Raw genomic sequence first — 17,063 nt, forward strand, 5'->3', positions numbered from 1 at the left:
CGTTTGCTTTTATTTAAATCTGGCCTTGATAAGACCCCTGGAAGTGTATCCTCTTTAAAAACCCTCCGCTCCTCACACAGTTTGCCCCCATCCACCCCGCCCCCACATTAAGGGCTTAATAAAACAGTGATATTATTTCCGTTATTGGTTACGGGGCTATGAAGATGCTATCGCTTTAATTGCACGCGTACACTTACGGGATCCGCCGAGATTGTTCGGGGATGCAAACATAAGCAGAATGTGGAATCCAAAAAACAATCATGGAGGCCCCCCATGTGTGTTCTTGCACAAATAACCTGCCTCTCATTTAAAACCTAGTTTTGATTTATGGCAACGCAGGTGAAGTGATGTACAAGGAACCCCCGTTGTATCGCTTCATGTTATGTGCCGCAGATATGGTGAAGACTGGATATATATTTTCACAAACCTTGAAGACATTGTTTTTTTAATGGGTTAGATTTATTGTGTATGGAGTGTGTACAGAGATAAAACAGTAAAAAAAAAAAAAAAACATTTTTCAACAGCTTTTGTTGGTATGAACTTACACACAAGTAACCTAGCACAGATTCGCAATAGTAAGACAATGCAAAATACTTCCAGGTGAAATTTTTTGCGCACAAAATACGTATGTCGGTAAGCCGTCACTTTCTTTGTACTGTGACTTCCACTTAAAGCAAAAGAAAGTTGTCTATTCGCAGAGAGCACAACCCACTCTGCCACTGATGTGCCATCGCTGATTCCATTTTGCTGAGTTGAGAAAAGTATCTATAAAGTGCCGTGACATTTTAATCAGCCAAACTATCTGGCGCTAACATCATGTTCCCCTCCCCATGCCTTGATCTGCTTATCAGAGATGGTCTGTAAAGCCCCTGTTTCTTTAATTCAGCGTGTTTAGAGTGGGAGTTTTCCCTGTGTCCTTTGCACACATTATCAGCATTAAATGATCTGGGCCTGCAGTGGTTTGCATGTGCTTGCTTGTGTGTTGAGAGATGAAGGCTGGCACGTTATCGCGGCTCTCTTGATTTAGACGCTGTGATTAATACTCCGACTTTGATTGACAGATTTTGACTGATTCATTTGATGTGTGATAGTCAAAGTTTTGCGAGAGCTGACCCATTCTGGTGATCTTTTTTGTGGGGGATGCGGGGTTAAAATAAAGTCTGAACTATGAAAATAAGACAATACTATTTTAACAAATGCTGATTTAATGTCTTTAATAATTTTCATAATATTGACCTGTAGGTCAGATTTCGACATGCAATGTAGTTTGGAGACAAAATGACATTGGGTGCACATTTCAACATCCCATAATGAATCTTGGTCTTGGCTGTAACCTTTTGTGAAGTTGCCATGCTGTAACCCTGACTCTGTGACATTTTGTCGACTGACTGATTGCCCCCCGAAGATCGGCGTACCCTCAGGCTCCTAGCAGCTGGGCCCTGGCCTATACTCATCAAATCTATACCCTAACTATAGGCCCACAGTGACTAGAAATCGCATCCGTCGCCGTAATGGCCAAAAGGGAGTCGGCGCTGCAGGTGCCGCTCCTATCGGACACCCCGGTAACGCCGGTTGATCAGCGCTCTTGCCTGGTCCCACGCTTCTTTGCGTGATTATTTTACCCTGGATTCTGCCTCGGGCACCAGGCCACCTTTTTACATATGCACAGGCTGAACTTTTGACCAGGCACCAACCAATCCGTAGCTGCAGTAGAGAAATGGTTGTTCAGTCAGTGAGGACAGTGAATGTTTCAGGCTCACACCACAATAGCTAAAATCTCTGATATAAAGAGACCATGTTAAAACAGTTTTGTTGAATAGTTTAAACCCCGCCTATGCAATTAAACCACATTTAAAGTTACTAAAGACACAATTTAACGTATGCATTAAAATCAAACAGCAATGCATGCAAACAGAATATACACCGAATACGGTTTTCCACTGATATGCTGAGTTTAATTTGTGCTATACAGTTAGGTGGGTTCACTGTAGTAAGACTCCTCTGCTCAGCCTTTTTGGCTCACTTCTTAGCAGCTTCCCAGGGGCCTTTACACCAGACGAGCCCAGGGTTCATGACACGAGTATTTCTTTACCTGCTTCACTGTGCTCTTTTGCGGGAAACGGACGCACACGGGGACGACCCGTATGTGTGCTTTGTGCGTCGCTCAACTGCGTGGAAAGAGCGGAGGAGCCAACCCCTCCTTGGTGGGCTTAGATGAACTGCCAGACCCTTGTAATAGAGTCCTTTAGGATGATTAGGAGCTACACAGGAGGGAGTCAGCTCCATCCCTACAAAAAGGAGAAAGAACATTAGGTATGATGTCAAATGGTTCATATGACACTGTGATTATTGCTTGGTGTTTTTTTAAGACCAGTTTCAGAGAAAATTATATTACTGGCAGACATCCCCCACTGTGCCGCGACAGTGGATCCTTAGTAAGAGGCCACTAAACCCTTGGCTGTCAGGAAAGTAGTATTGGTAAATTCTCACCTATGATATTTTTAGGGTTGCTAAGGCAATGTACACATGCACTGTTTTTGTGCATTTATTCAAAATAATATACTCTCCAAGATGAGTTTAATGTGTTAGCATTAAGATAGTGAAAACTCTGGTTGTTTGAATTAAATCAACGTGACATTCGCTTTGGTTAGTTTGTCAGTTAACTTCACTATTTGCCAAACTCCACTCATAGTCAATTGTAATTTTTTTCTTTTTTAAGGTGTTGCCATTTATTTATTTATTTATTTATTTATTTATTTATTTATTTATTTATTTTTTGGTATGGGTTTACTGTACTTTACTGAAGAGGGACACACGTGAAGGGAAAGATTGTGCAAGGATGGATAAAAGCACACAATCCCATTTGGCTTTATTGACATGTGTGTTCCTGCCCAATCCTGTTACAGGGATTATTGTCCACGAAGATACCATTTCATTAAAGAAAACACACACACGCACGCGCACACGCGCGCACACACACATACACACGCAAACACGCTCACATACTGTAGAGTCGCATTGGGTGAGCAGAGATGGCCCGAGGCCTGGTTATGTGGTCCATTGCTCAAGGAAACTGTGTAAATGGTTTATTGTGGATGAGTTGATGTGATGGAAAGCGTGTCTGGATCAATAAAGAACCAATCAAATGCTGACAGTCTGCTACTGTATGCGGTCAATGGTTAACCCCCCTCCTTCCCTCCTCCATCCTCCCGCATGGGTGCGCTTACACAACATGAGTGTGAAGAAGACGTGACCAAAATCTCGGCTGAATGGTAATGTCATTTTGGGAGCCGTGGTTGCACAGGTGTATGGTACGGAGAGTATTTTTTTCAAAGCACCCTCTGACTTCTGCAGGACTTGTGTTGCTTGTTTAGTATGTGCAGTCGTCACACCTTCTTTCCTTCATTGCTTGCTTTTCTCAGGCCTGGAGGTTTAGAGGCACAAGATGGAGCCAGAGACGGCTGATTTTTTTTTATTTTTCATAGATCATATCACTGTCGCGTCATAATTACTGTTTTAATAAATATGACAAAATGCATATATTTAATCCCCTTCTCCTCTTTTAAACTTTTATCTCCTATGAAGATACAGTTGGTGTGTTTTTTTAAAAATTTTATTAAAGTCACCGCCACACCGTCCATCAGCTCCAGCAGACACATCAGGGAGGCCATTAAAAGCTGCTGGGGTGAGTTTGTTTCAGTCTGGGCCGAGGCGCCGTCAGTGCTGGGCTGAATTACCCAGGAGCCACAGGTCAGAACTGCTCTGCTCCTGTTTGCCAAGGGACTTCATCTCTAATAGAAGAGATCACAGGAGGCCAAAGAGAGACACAAACTGAGCTGGCCTTCCTTCTTTTCCGTCTGCGTCCTTCTCAACCCACTTCGTCCCTTTGGAGTGCCTTCATGCCTTCTTTTCCCCCCCTCGTGACCTCTCAGAAAGGATGTAACCCTCTCACCTCCGCTTCACGTATCCACTCTCACCGATTCACAGCCCCTCCCCCCTGCTTTGTTGTGACACCGAGCTGATGGACTATTTTTCAAATTGATTTAAAAAAAATGTACATAAGCAGCCGATCCCCTAGCCCAGATTACCTATTGATTTTTAATATGAAAAGCTCATTATATAAGCAGGAACTGCAACACAAAAAGCTAGCCAACCTTTGCATAAATCCTTTAATTGAATTTCCAGAGCCCGTGGTTCTACATTTTTTAATTAAATCCATTTCTTTTTTTTTTCTTTTTTAAGGCTTGCTTGTGTAATTTGCATGCTGTGAAGTGGGTGCTGTCCCAGATAAAGTGCCATTGATCCTTATTAAGGCTCACCTCTAGGCTCGCTGAAAACCAACCGCAGAAATTAAATGTGCTCATGGTGCATACACTTATTGCCCGCATGATAGGATTAGAGGCAGCCGGAGAGGGGGAGGAGGAGGGGGAGGAAGAGAGATAGAGATGGAGGCAGAAGGAGTGATTGGGTAAGAGGTGAGGCTCATTATTAATAGTTGTTCATATTAGTGTAATATTTCATCTCTTCTCCGCTGGGATGCGACAGCGAAGGGCTCGTTTAGAAATTGAGTCGGATGAGAGCATTATTTGGGCGCCTCATCAAACACGCTGTGGTTGGCCTGCTAGCGTGTTACCATTGGGGGTGAAATTCAAAAAACAAATTCTCAAGTGAACCTACTTTTACATATTGTGCTGTATATTTAGAAGAATCAGATAACATGTCATGGGAACTGCCATAGAACTAATAATAGCATCTATATTGAGTGTTATAATGTTAAAAAAATGGATGTTCTGACTCAAATGGTGCAGCAGCACATGCAGACAGACAATAACAAAATTTACTGGCATATACAGGTAAAACACATTAGGGTCTTTCCTCACTTTGACATAAAATCAGACCTTTCCTGTTTTTAGGTCAATTAGGGTTACCAAAATGATTTCTATTCGTCAAATGCCAGAATAATGAAAGCACGATTATTTTAAATCATTTTTCAAATAAAAATCACATTTCAAGGCATCACTGCACAGAATATAAATCATAGCATTTCACAGTATATGAAACAGAAGACCCCCCCCCAAAAAAAGAACAAATCAAAATAACTGAAATTCAAAATCACCCACTCCAAACCCAATTGCAATCTAAATCTCCAAACCCAACCCTTAATTCCTCCTCCAAACCTTAAATCCTGAACTCGAACCCCTAATACCGGCATTAAAACCTATCCCTTACACCTAACCCTAAAACCTAACTCCTCATCCTAACACCAAGGGTCCACTGAAGAAGAAGCCCATTCCACAATTTGGGGGCAATGGACTGCATAGTTTTATCACTTTTAATTTTTAAGATCGTATGAGGGACATTAAGCCAATGGAAGTCAGCAGACCGCAATGACCTCGCAGGACAATGAAATGATAGATAGATAGATAGATAGATAGATAGATAGATAGATAGATAGATAGATAGATAGATAGATAGATAGATAGATAGATAGATAGATAGATAGATAGATAGATAGATAGATAGATAGATAGATAGATAGATAGATAGATAGATAGATAGATAGATAGATAGATAGATAGATAGATGTGTGGAGATTAGCCAAACTGTTATATGAAAGTAGGGTGAATTTAGATGATGAGTGCAGAACAGCTCGCTCACAAACACTTTTTTATTTTTAATTTTTTACATAAATAGCCAGAACAAAATATCTGGTTGTTTTATTTGTCACTTGAAAGGCTGTCCAGAGACCCAACAATTTGTATATATAAAAGACATTAAAAAGTCAATTTCTCCTAATATATCCCCTTTAAATGAGGGATGGTCCTCCTCATCATCTTGAGGCGTGGAAGTGAAGATCATTAATGCCCAAAAGGTCACAATGTGCAATCTGTCCAAGATGAGGGTGTTTAACTGCTTATTTAGACATTAAATGATACTTTATTTTCTTGTCCTTACCCTTCTTAGCACACGGCAACCGAGAGCGCCGATGATTTCTGTGCCTCGGCGGCGGGCCTCTCCTTCATTGTCTTCCTGTGTGGCTGTATGCACACGCGAGAGCCGATCGATAGGGATTAACCTGTGACCCCCGCCACATACTTATAGGCCGGTCCACGCCGCTCACACATCCCTCATCAGTTTCACTTAAACACTGCGCCTCACTCAATAAGGCATCGTGCGCTAATTCATTTCAAAGATGGAAAGGGGGCCCCTTCCATAGCACACCACTCGTTGATTATACACACTCCGACACCCAGTTCAAGCACAAAATACAAACAAAAAGTAAGTAGCACCGTAACACCCATGCAATATTTTGAGTGGGCGAGTCTTCATTTTTAAGTGATGTTATCCGATTGTTTCTCATATCTTCACAGTGAGAGCGGTAATCGTGACTAAGGAATATAGTGGACAACCGCAAATTTGCATTTCAGCATTTACAAATACACTGACTTCCGGAGTATGCTTCATCATTCACAGAAGCCCTCTTGTTTGAGTTATTTCGCCCCCCCCCAGTTCTGAACAAATAGTTCAAAATTGGGCCTTTGACCAAAGGGCTTGAAATTTTAAATTGAGTCCCTTAGAATGTAATGATAGTCATTGTGCCAATATGGAGTTTTTCAGACACCTCATAGTATCTAGTATACACATCCACACTTCTCTTTAATGTCTTTGACTGACTGACTGTTTGATGACACTCTCTCTTTTGTGCACATTACTCTGGCACAATTGTGTGTGTGTGTGTGCGTGTGTGTGTGTGTGTGTGTGTGTGTGTGTGTGTGTGTGTGTGTGTGTTAAGCGGTGCAGTGTCAGCAGTATGTGCTCCCAAGTATTGACCCAGGTCTGTCCTCTACTCTGACTGGCTCTTGTCCCTTAGTTGTCATTTCTCTCTCGCTCGCTCGCTCGCTCACTCACTCACTCACTCACTCACTCACTCACTCACTGATGAAATTATGACACGATGTCATCCTTGTTTCAATGCAAAGAGCACTGTCCACACAAATACAGTACGTCACAGAAGACAAGAACAAACTAAAAGGATAAAGAATGTCTCAACTCTCAAGCACACTTTTGAATCTCCATTTCTTCTATTTTCATTTTATTCCCCGCTTTCATCCATATTTGCCTCACTGGGGAGGATGCAAGAAACAATGGTTATTCATTCAAGTGTGAGAGGGTGCAGACCACAAAAAACTCCTTTGATATCGCTCATTTCATTTCATAATCCAATCAATCAGACCAAAACTTGCCGGCTCCTTTGCTGTCCTTCCCTAACCACCTAAGCATACATATTTACACCCACACACACATGCAGAGCGCCCACCTAAAATGAATGTGGTAGTAGCGAGGACCCCTCTTGGGATTGGGGCATTCCATGTGTTATTGATTGCGTCGCTGTTGCATGTTGTGCTCAATCATGTGTTTCATGCGTCTACCGTTGTCCTCTCCCACCTGGCCCATTAGATTAGGCTAATGCATTCCAGCATTGATTAGTCATTACACTTAGACCAGCTCAGGCAATCGCCTACCTGCTTTGACTCTACTTGACCCTTGAACCCCCCGGACCACGGAGTCTCGATGAGGGGCTCTCGCATGTTTAGCAAACAACCAGGGGACTGAGCCACCTGTATGATGGTCAGTCGCGTTCTGAAGCTGAATGAGAGTCGATTGCGTTCTTGTGTGTCGTTTCCCGCATCACATGCAAGGCAGAGCTATAGATTTGTATGATCAAACACTGAGCCGAATATTGATCTCAAAATTTATCAGGAAATGAGCTTTAAATGCGTTATGTGAATACCAACTAGTCAGTCCTGGGTGTGCCCAACACAACGAGGTTTCCCCATAAATGACAATTTGTCAAAAGTGCTGAGTCTGAGAAAATGTTAGTATGCTTCGATGAATCGGTGAGCAATGAAAATTGTTGGGTTTCAATCTAACCAGACTGTTGATCAAGTTGCAGCTCAAGTAGACTCTGTGACATATCAACTGTAGACACTCAAAGATAATAACTACCTTTTTCTTTCTCGTCCCTCTCCGGAGTATCGAGTGCGTGCGTGTGAGAAAGGGCTCTCGTAGGCCGAGTTCTATTGACGGATGGGATGCGCAGTGCAGAGAGTTGAGTGATGCTGAATGGATGTCCTTATTGGATATGAGCTGACCCACTCCGTGGCTCCGCATTAAGTTTGCACCGGATAGGAAATTAACGATCGGATAATTTTATTGACGTTTGTGCTATTGAGCATATAAACAAAATGTTCTTTTGAAGCATTGTGCCAGCATCCTGCGGGGGGAGGAAAGAGGGAGTGGTCCCAGTTGTGCTTAAGAAGGCATAAGTCCATGCAAAGTCCATAGCGTATCGGAAAAGACAGCGACGGGATCAATGGCGGCTCCGTCCCGGTGACACGCGTCCTCTTATTTTCCTTTGCATTTCTGTCCTATCGTATCCGCCCCGCTGCGGCATTGATGGATCGGATGTATTGCTGACATAATCATGAAGACAGAGTGGGATCAATCGAGGGGCGGTGGGGGAAAAAAAAAAAAGCAAACTGGAATCCGTTTTGCTTGTTTTTGTTAAACTGGTCACAACTTATGATGGTGAACTTGTCAAGGCATCTTTCCTTTGCTTGAATCAATACTTTGAAGTATAGGGATGTAATACAGTATTCCTCCACTTCTTTATTGTGTTTTTAATGGGTTTTAAAAGTATGTATTGGACTAGATTAAAGGCATGCGATTCATTGGCGGAAGATGATTTGAGTCTCCAATGCACTGCCGTTTATTAAAATTTTAAACGCAGTTTGTTTATGTACAGTAGGAGCTGCTGTCATCAATTTCTTAACATAACAACATGAAAAAAGTCGATTCGAAGACAGAACCTCCAAAATCTGAGGCAGACAAAGATTCAGCAAGCAAACCGCGATGTGGAATTTTCTGATTCTCCTTCCTCGGTCTGGCATGGGGAAGATTACTGATCGCCCCGTGGGTCAGTGCTCTTTATGGAATCACACTTATGAAATACGAACATCTTTCTCCTGCTTTTTCGTTCTCTCTTTTTCACTTCTAACTCCCGCCTCCCTCTCCCGTTGCTCTCCACTCCTCTAATTGGAGAGGCAATAAAGGAATGTGGGGGTCACTGGTTCTTCAAGGTGAGCCCCCAAAGCACATTTGTTCCTCTAGGTGAGTGCTTCTAGATGGCGACATCGCAACTATAGCAGGGATACACACATGCTGATATTTTTTAAAACCTCATAAGCTATCATCTTTTTTTTTTTTTTTTTTTTTGTGTCAAAGACTCCACACGTAATGAGAAACTGCTGACTTAGATTGTAAATATTGACCAGGTTTAACATTTCTGATTATCAACCCAGACCATTTTCCAAGCAGTCTTACCACAATTCTTCTGTGGTCACACAATTTTCGCTTGATGACAAGATTTAAATATCTATGAAGTTAAATATATATTTGAACTATGTGAAACACTCTGTGGAAAGTGCAGCACAACGGAACTTTACTTACCGTACTCAGTTATTTATATTTTTGGCACAGTGGAGGATACCCTCAATGTGAATAAACCAACTCACTTAGTAGCCCAACCTCTGCCAAGGCCTCATGACAAAGAAGAAAATGCACCGGGTGCGGGACAATATAGAGTGGCTACAAAAAATTAAATGACCCCCCCCCCACTCCCGTCCCTGCCCCCCGGAAAATAACAGTTTGGGGAGAACATTCATCACAAGAGAAACGAGATAGTGTTTGGCCTGTTTGTCATCCCTGCTTGTTCTTTGTTTTATGGTTCATGTTGATGATGAGTCAGAGCTTTCAACAGTCGTCTGAAGATGAAATGAGTATTACTTCCGACCAGTAGGGGTCATTGTAGTTCAACATGACTATGTGGGAACACAGTTGAGGGGAAGACAGACGAGAGACTTTGGAGTTTTGTGTCGATTTCGTCTCACAAACATACTCAACTGTTAAATACAAAAATTGCACATTCAGTGCAGTCACTGTTCGTATTATTAGGAGCACCTGCACCATCTAATGAATGCAACAGATCATTGTTTAGGTTTGCCTGTGTGTACCTGCTTAATATTGTGGGAAGAGTGTATAAGCACAATTTACAAATCTGAATAGCATTTTTAATGCAAACCCCTTTTGCGGTTCCAAAGTGGTGTGTCCATAGAGTGCGATCTCACTACAGTGATTGAACAGCACGCCTCCCTCTGCTAATAGGCCTAATTGATTTAGCACTCCAGATGGCAATTTGATGGCCACATTCAAGTGTTGCATCTCAAACGCCCGGCAGGTATCGCAAGAAGTTACTGCTACATCTTCTTCTCACACGAAACGTTGAAGATAAATTGTCGTTAATTGTAAAACTGTCGTAAATCCCAGCATCTGGTAACTTGCGCCACAAAGGATGTCACAAATTCATTTGTTAAAAACAATAAGCAAAAAAAGGCATTTTTGGAGTTATTAGTTGCCTTGAAACCAGATTAACGAGGTCAAAAGGAATTTGTGTTAAGCAAAAACAAAAAAAAGTAAAAGCGAACTTCCAAATGTGTCACTTCACGACCAATTGTGTATGAAATCCTACTAAATTGTTGTGCTTTATATTTTGGGTAGTAAACACAGTAACGTGGAAAGCTGCAACTTGAGCTGCAACTATTTGATTTCGAGTTGAAATGGCCCCCAAACACAGATTTTTTTTAATGTGACCCTCAGACAAATAGATAGATAGAGAGATGGATAGATGGGTAGACAGAGAGACAGATGGACAAATAGTTAGCCTTTCCTCGCTCACCCCCGACACCCGCGTGCCACATTGGCCCCCGACCTCCAGAGGATGAATATTAAATGAAGCAGCAGCCGATAGCAGAGTTCAGGACAGGAACGATTTTAAATGCAGACCGCCCGCCATTAACAGTATATCTGGAAATAGACAGAGGATTTTCCATAGATCATTAATGACGGGAAATCTATCCCCTCTTCCCTTCCACCGTCCATCCATATATCTAACCCCCCCCTCCCGCTCGGCTTTTGCAGCTTTACTGTATTTCACTTCATGTCATTTTTTTAAAATTTGTATTTCGCACACTTTGGACTGGCTGCTTTGTTCCGCGAACACTGCATATATTTGAACACGGCCTCTAATGTCTGTTTAGTACATAATGCACGTCCCCTCCTCCCATATTCCTTGTTATTCTAGTTTAGTGCTGTAATCAAGCAGGGCTTGCCAATAAAGTTTATTGTACGGAGCTAAGTGTCAATATCACACGCACGCCCAGGGCAGAGAGGTCCCTTTAATTAGAATAGGGGAGAGGGAACCTGCGCTAGTGGGGACCGTGCAAACCTCTCTAAGTGACTACGGGCATGCGCTTACACTAAACTCAAGCTATTCATTGAAAAGGAGCCCTGCCGTGAATAGTTTGAAAAAAATAACGCACAACGAATTGATCTTTATCATACTCTGCATTACATTATATTTCCCACAAACTATAATTCCAAAACACTTTATCATTTCAAACTCATCGAACATTGTCCTTAAAAGTACATGGCTTACAGACTTTGATTTAGAAAAAAAATACACCATGTGTACTTGCACATTGAAGGCCTGTAACCAGGAAAATAAAGTAAAATTTGGACTTGTTTGAAAACTCATTAAAAAAAAAAAACACTTAAAAATCTGCAAATGATGAACTCCCTCGTAGCGAGGGAGTTCATTGAATTGTTTACATGCATTTTAAGCATCAAAAATTGTGAATGCCGCTCTCCTCATGAACTTAATAAGGGGAACAACGTGAAAAAAAAATGCATTGCTTTTATGGGAAAATCAATGCTTGCTTTACATGACTGTAGAGGCAAGAGGTTCTGAATCTACGCTGAGTCTCAACAAACAATAATCCCAACCATATGAAGTATTGATTGGGTCCGCTTGTTCCCTGTGCAGCTTTTAATGCAAGGGACAACTTTTAAGGTCTTTATGAAGCAGTAAAGTGACACAAAGAAACTTTCATAGCCGTGTGCACACTAGACAAGCAAGCAAACCTTTTGAGGATTTTAATTTTTCAAATCATCAAAATGTTGCCCCCCAAAAAACTTTATTACTCATAGTCATCACTTGATAGATTAACTTGAAAGCAAATAATGGTGTTCATTCCCTATTCAGGCTTCTATTTTTATTGGAAACGTGTATCCCGGTAAAAAATAGCCAAAGAAAAATCAAGAAATGCCGAGCAAATCTTTTGATGCTTGCTGAACTGGCTTAGTCGACGCCATTTATTTGAACGGCTCCCGTTTTAATCCTTAACTAACCCTCTCTGTTCTCCTTAGAGTCCACTCCCAGTACGAATAGCCTGATTTAGTTTGTACAATCCCGTAAAACTGATAGGAATTCACTGCAAGATAATTCAAGAAAGAAAAAAAAAAAAGTCACAAAGAATGGAAAACACCTCCCACTCCTAAACACCAAAGTCCTGCGGTGGTGCGGCTCCAATCTAATAGTAAAACACAAAACCATTTCCCATTACAATGTAAAGAGATTAAAGAGAGATTAAACGTCGGTGCGCGGGAGCCGGGCCAACGGCGGCCACCGATAACCGCGGCGGGAAAAGGGGAGGAGATGGGGGTGCGGTGCGGGGAGGGAGAGCAGATGGGGGAGTAATTTGCGTGGGATGTGCTCGATGGGGGAAACATGGCGTGCGTGCGTGTCGCCGCCGAGCGACGTCGCCCGTTCTGAAAGAAATCAATTTGGGGCGGGATGGGAACGGCGCGCATACAATAATTGAATATTACCGCTTACTATCGCCGTCGCATGCATGGCCAAAGCGGTGCGGGCGGGAAGCGGAACGAGACGGGGGTTAAGGCCAAATCGGCAAAGAGGCTAACGGGGATGTTCAGATCATATGATGATCTTCTGAGTTAGACGAGTGGAAGTGTGGTCAAACATTCACATTTGAACATTTGCACCTCATTCAGTCAGAAGTCACCAATGTCCCGTCCGTCTTTGAAAGATTATCCCGAGCATTCGATGTGTGGTGTGATGGTCAAGATGATTGTGTTCATCTACTAGTGTAGTCCACACTTTTTCATGCACAGGGTGAAACCCTTTTCAACACCTTGTTGGAAAAAAACCTTGATGTAAATTTGTCAGTGCCCTGGTGGAAGTTCATGGCACCAATTCCAACAGCAAGTTAATTTGAACATTTTTCTCCACTTCCGATAAAGTTCAACAAAGGCCCGATTGTCACCTGTTGGTTTACGATGTTAAAAATCTGTGTGTGTGTGTGTGTGTGTGTCTGTGTCAGTGTGTGTGTTTTGGCTTAATAAACCCCCTCGTTGCATCTCCATCTTTGCATCCAGATCCCAAGCCATCAAATTTGTCAGTTGTGTCTGGGGCCACACGGCGTGATCAATAATCACAACTGTTAATCAATGCACTTAAATGAACATCGACTCCGCTTGCGAGGTTAGTCTCGTTGATTGGTTTACATTTGGCTAAGTAATGCAATCAACTGGTCATGAAAAGAAACATTTCCTCATCGTTTTCCCCCATCTACTCCAGATCACCATTTAAATTGAAATAAAAAATAAATGCATTTTACATAATCTATCCGGCAATGTACAGGAGAAACTAATAAAATCCCCCTAACAATATACACATACTGTATTTACTGTAAGTCTACACCTGTAAATAAACTCCAGAAACGTATGCCATCACCGGTGCTGACAATTAGCCCTAAACTGATTAAATCAAAGTTAATTCAATCTTTAATTGGCGCCTCATTTCCACTTGACTCTCTCAGTACAAACTCTCATTAATTCTTTGCCGCGATATTAGACGGCGCCGTTACACTATCATTTAATCATCTCATGAAGGTAATCATCAGTCATATATCAGGACGCGCGATCAGGAAACATTTAATTAGGATAATTACTCATTAATCCACTGAAGGGCCTACCCCTCCCTTCCCCCTTCCCTGTTTGTTTGCACTGTTTGCGTGCAGATGAGTGTCCGTGAATACGTGGCTGTACACGTACGTGTGTGTTCGCACTCATCCTCATCTCGGTAATATTCGTCACTGTCTGATTTAGTGTAGCGAGGTTGCAGTAGCAGGCTGAGATCTCACTACATTTGTCTCCATTTCTTAATGGTATTTCAACAGCTCCTATACCACCGGCCGTTTCTCATTTTAATGACTGGAGAAAAGAATGTCTATGTTCTGGATATAGCTGTGTGTGTGTGTGTGCGCGCGCGTGTGTGTTCTGCCCACTCTCTGTAAGATGCAAAGATAGATCGAGGGGCCTACCTGAGCTTGTGTTTTGTAAATACAAAAGCACATTAATGATATTTCTATGATTGATGCCGAATGTCTGGCGGCCATTGAAGTGACAACTGTTACACTAGTTGATGGTTGTGGCTTGGAACACGCACACACGAATGGGTGTATAAAATATGACAATTACACATGGGGCTTTTAATCAAGCTGAATGTGATTTGAGAGCGGGAAATAAAAAAGGATGTATCACTTTTCATCTTCTCTCCATCTCTTGCTGCATCTTACTTGTGTTTGCTCTTTTGACCCCTGCAATTAAGTTCTCGCACTTTTTGAGTCCAGGATTTTCTTTCTTTTTTTTTTTGACAAAACATTTTTACTCAAATGTATCCAATCTATTTTCCCCTTGATATTGTCTAAACAAATTTCAAATCTTGAGGTAACAATCCTGCTTGACACCATGAGAGGCAGACACAGTTGAGCATTCACAAGAATTCAAGCTTTAGATTGGTTCATCAAGCTTAAAAAAATAAAATGATCGTTTCAACTTCGGACCCACAAAGGTTCTCAAACCCCAGAGGGTCTCTGGACCCCAGTTTGAGAACCACTCATTTAAACAATTCCTCTCGTCACTTCCCTCTCTCTCGCTCTCTCTTTCTAGCGCGCTTCGCCTCGCCTCGCCTCCTGGAGCGCTTCATGTTTGACTATTAGCTGACATGCACACAGGGAGCATCGCTCATCTTCCCAATTTCTCCTCCTCCTCCTCCTCCTCCTCCTCCTCCTCCTCTGCCTTGCTGTCCCCCCCTACCCTCCCTCTGACTTCTTTCTCCTGCCCCATGTATAACTATTAGCAGACATGCTCTCAGGGAGTCTGATGAATATTTTAGCAGCCGCAGGGAGGGGCTGCGATGCTCCTCTGCAGCTTCCAGCACAGCTAATGGACCTTCGAGTCAATGGGTGTGTATGCGCGTGTTTGTTGGTCTCATGCACTCAACCTGAGCGAACCATTAGACCCCCCTTTTTATTGTTTGACTAGTCAGGGGCATGTGGAATAATGTTGAATTAACAACAGTGTGAGCCAAAATGAAATCCTGTTCACGTCAAAACTTTGGTAAAGATGATGGAATTATGTTGGAGTGTACCCGTCGTAACTCTTAACAAAATATGTAGGTGTGAAATTTGTAGACTTGGATGCCATAGTTCAGTAAATTGAATAAAACGTTCTTCTGCATTTGATATGGAAGATAAGCTGGGTGAAAATTAGCTTTTTTCAGTGAGAGCTGGATACTATACTATCATGTTCAATCCAAAATCAAAACAGGGCTTAGCTTTTTTTTCCCTTGATGCCCTCCTCCAAAGTTTCTTTGGGGTGGATGACCAAAGCGTTAAATAAAGGCTTTTTAATTGTTCTAAAGAGAGTGCTTTGGACTTTCCCGAGTTTGCATTGCATTTTGTTGGACACAGATTAGCATTCACAGTACTTCATGAAATTGTTGATGTGATATATCAGTTAAAGTCAACGTATGAAACCAATATAAAAAATATACAGTACATGTAATATGTGTCTAGAATAAAATAAAATCTGACCTTTGAGCTTACAAATTCCGCCAAATCTTGCTCGGTTCCCTTTTCTCCTTTCACACCTGTCTTGCCTCCCTGTTGTACAGTGCACAAATATCAGCCTATACAGTGTGCATGCATGCTGTGTGTTTGTGTGTGTGCGCTAATCTTTAGATGAGGGTCTGGTGGTTAAATCATGATGCATAGTCCAGGGCTGCTCTGGCCACTATCATTAATCAGTAAAGGGGCGGGAGGGGACGTATCTGCTTTTTATCCATCTCTTAAATCAGTCACTGCAGCTATCGGCAGCCCTTCCTCCTTGCCCCCTCGCTACCCCGCCGCCCGCCACCTCCATCCCACTTCCACTTGCGAGCCTCCCACCCCGCTAGGTACCCCCCCAACCCCACCCCCACCGGCCGCTGATTGAAGTGGCATTGTTTGGGAGACAAGCGGCGCTCAATCAATAGGCAGTCTCACTAAATTACCGTTTGCATGAAAAATGAAGGGCCGACCAACCTGACTCCTTTCAGCTGGGGATGTGCGCTGCTGTGTGCGTGTGGGTGCGTGTGTGTGTGTGTCAGGGAACCAAGAAGACAAAGTAGGCAGGTAGAGAATGTGCGTCTCCTCGCGCTCTGTTACAAGACCACCGAGCACTTCACAGTGAAGCCCCCTGTCACAATATCGTTTGCACCACTGTTCTATCACAGGCTCTTGCTTCTATCTTAAAGTGATGTTATATCACATTTTTCCACAGTGATAACATGTGCAGTGCACTTTAAAAAGCATATTTTAATAAGTCTATAATTCTGGTTTACTAGGTTTAAATGTGATTTAAATTTCAATTTGTTTATAGAGTATCCGAAGGGTAAAAGTTTGCAAAAATATTTTTGTTTGTCTCTTGTTGATTTTCACCTATCTCTGTCTGGAACATATGAACAGATTTTCACAGAAGACTTTTTCATAGTTGTGTGTGTGTGTGTTTGGGGGGGGGGGGGGGGGGGGGCAAGCAAGAGTATGTGCATCTTCTCGTGTTTTATTACGAGACCACCAAGACCTGTAGTTGGAACGAATACCCAGGGAGAGGGAGAGCTCGGTGCTCTTGCGCACCAACGTATTGATTGATCAAGGCTTGTTAAGAAGTGGTCTTTGGGGTCCTGACGTGACATGCTGACCCTCACCCTTCCACTCCACCCTTCAACTTTACCTCTCACCCTCACCCTTGACCGCTTCATCCTG

At 42.5% G+C, this 17,063-nt stretch overlaps 1 protein-coding gene across 3 annotated transcripts in view; it reads left to right on the plus strand.

Annotated features, from left to right (window-relative positions):
• wwox (WW domain containing oxidoreductase) overlaps nucleotides 1-17,063 on the plus strand; it is a 128,237-nt gene that overhangs the window by 50,737 nt on the left and 60,437 nt on the right. Inside the window, exon 9 of one of the 3 annotated variants that reach the window (XM_049723822.2) lies at nucleotides 5,965-16,811. The exons of 1 other annotated variant lie outside the window; for it this stretch is intronic. In XM_049723822.2, the coding sequence (XP_049579779.1) occupies nucleotides 5,965-6,075 (111 nt within the window). In that variant the 3' untranslated portion in view covers nucleotides 6,076-16,811. One more of the 3 variants, XM_049723823.2, reaches the window with a different exon arrangement.

This window comes from Syngnathus scovelli, chromosome 6 (assembly GCF_024217435.2).
Source record: "Syngnathus scovelli strain Florida chromosome 6, RoL_Ssco_1.2, whole genome shotgun sequence".
NCBI lineage: Eukaryota > Metazoa > Chordata > Actinopteri > Syngnathiformes > Syngnathidae > Syngnathus > Syngnathus scovelli.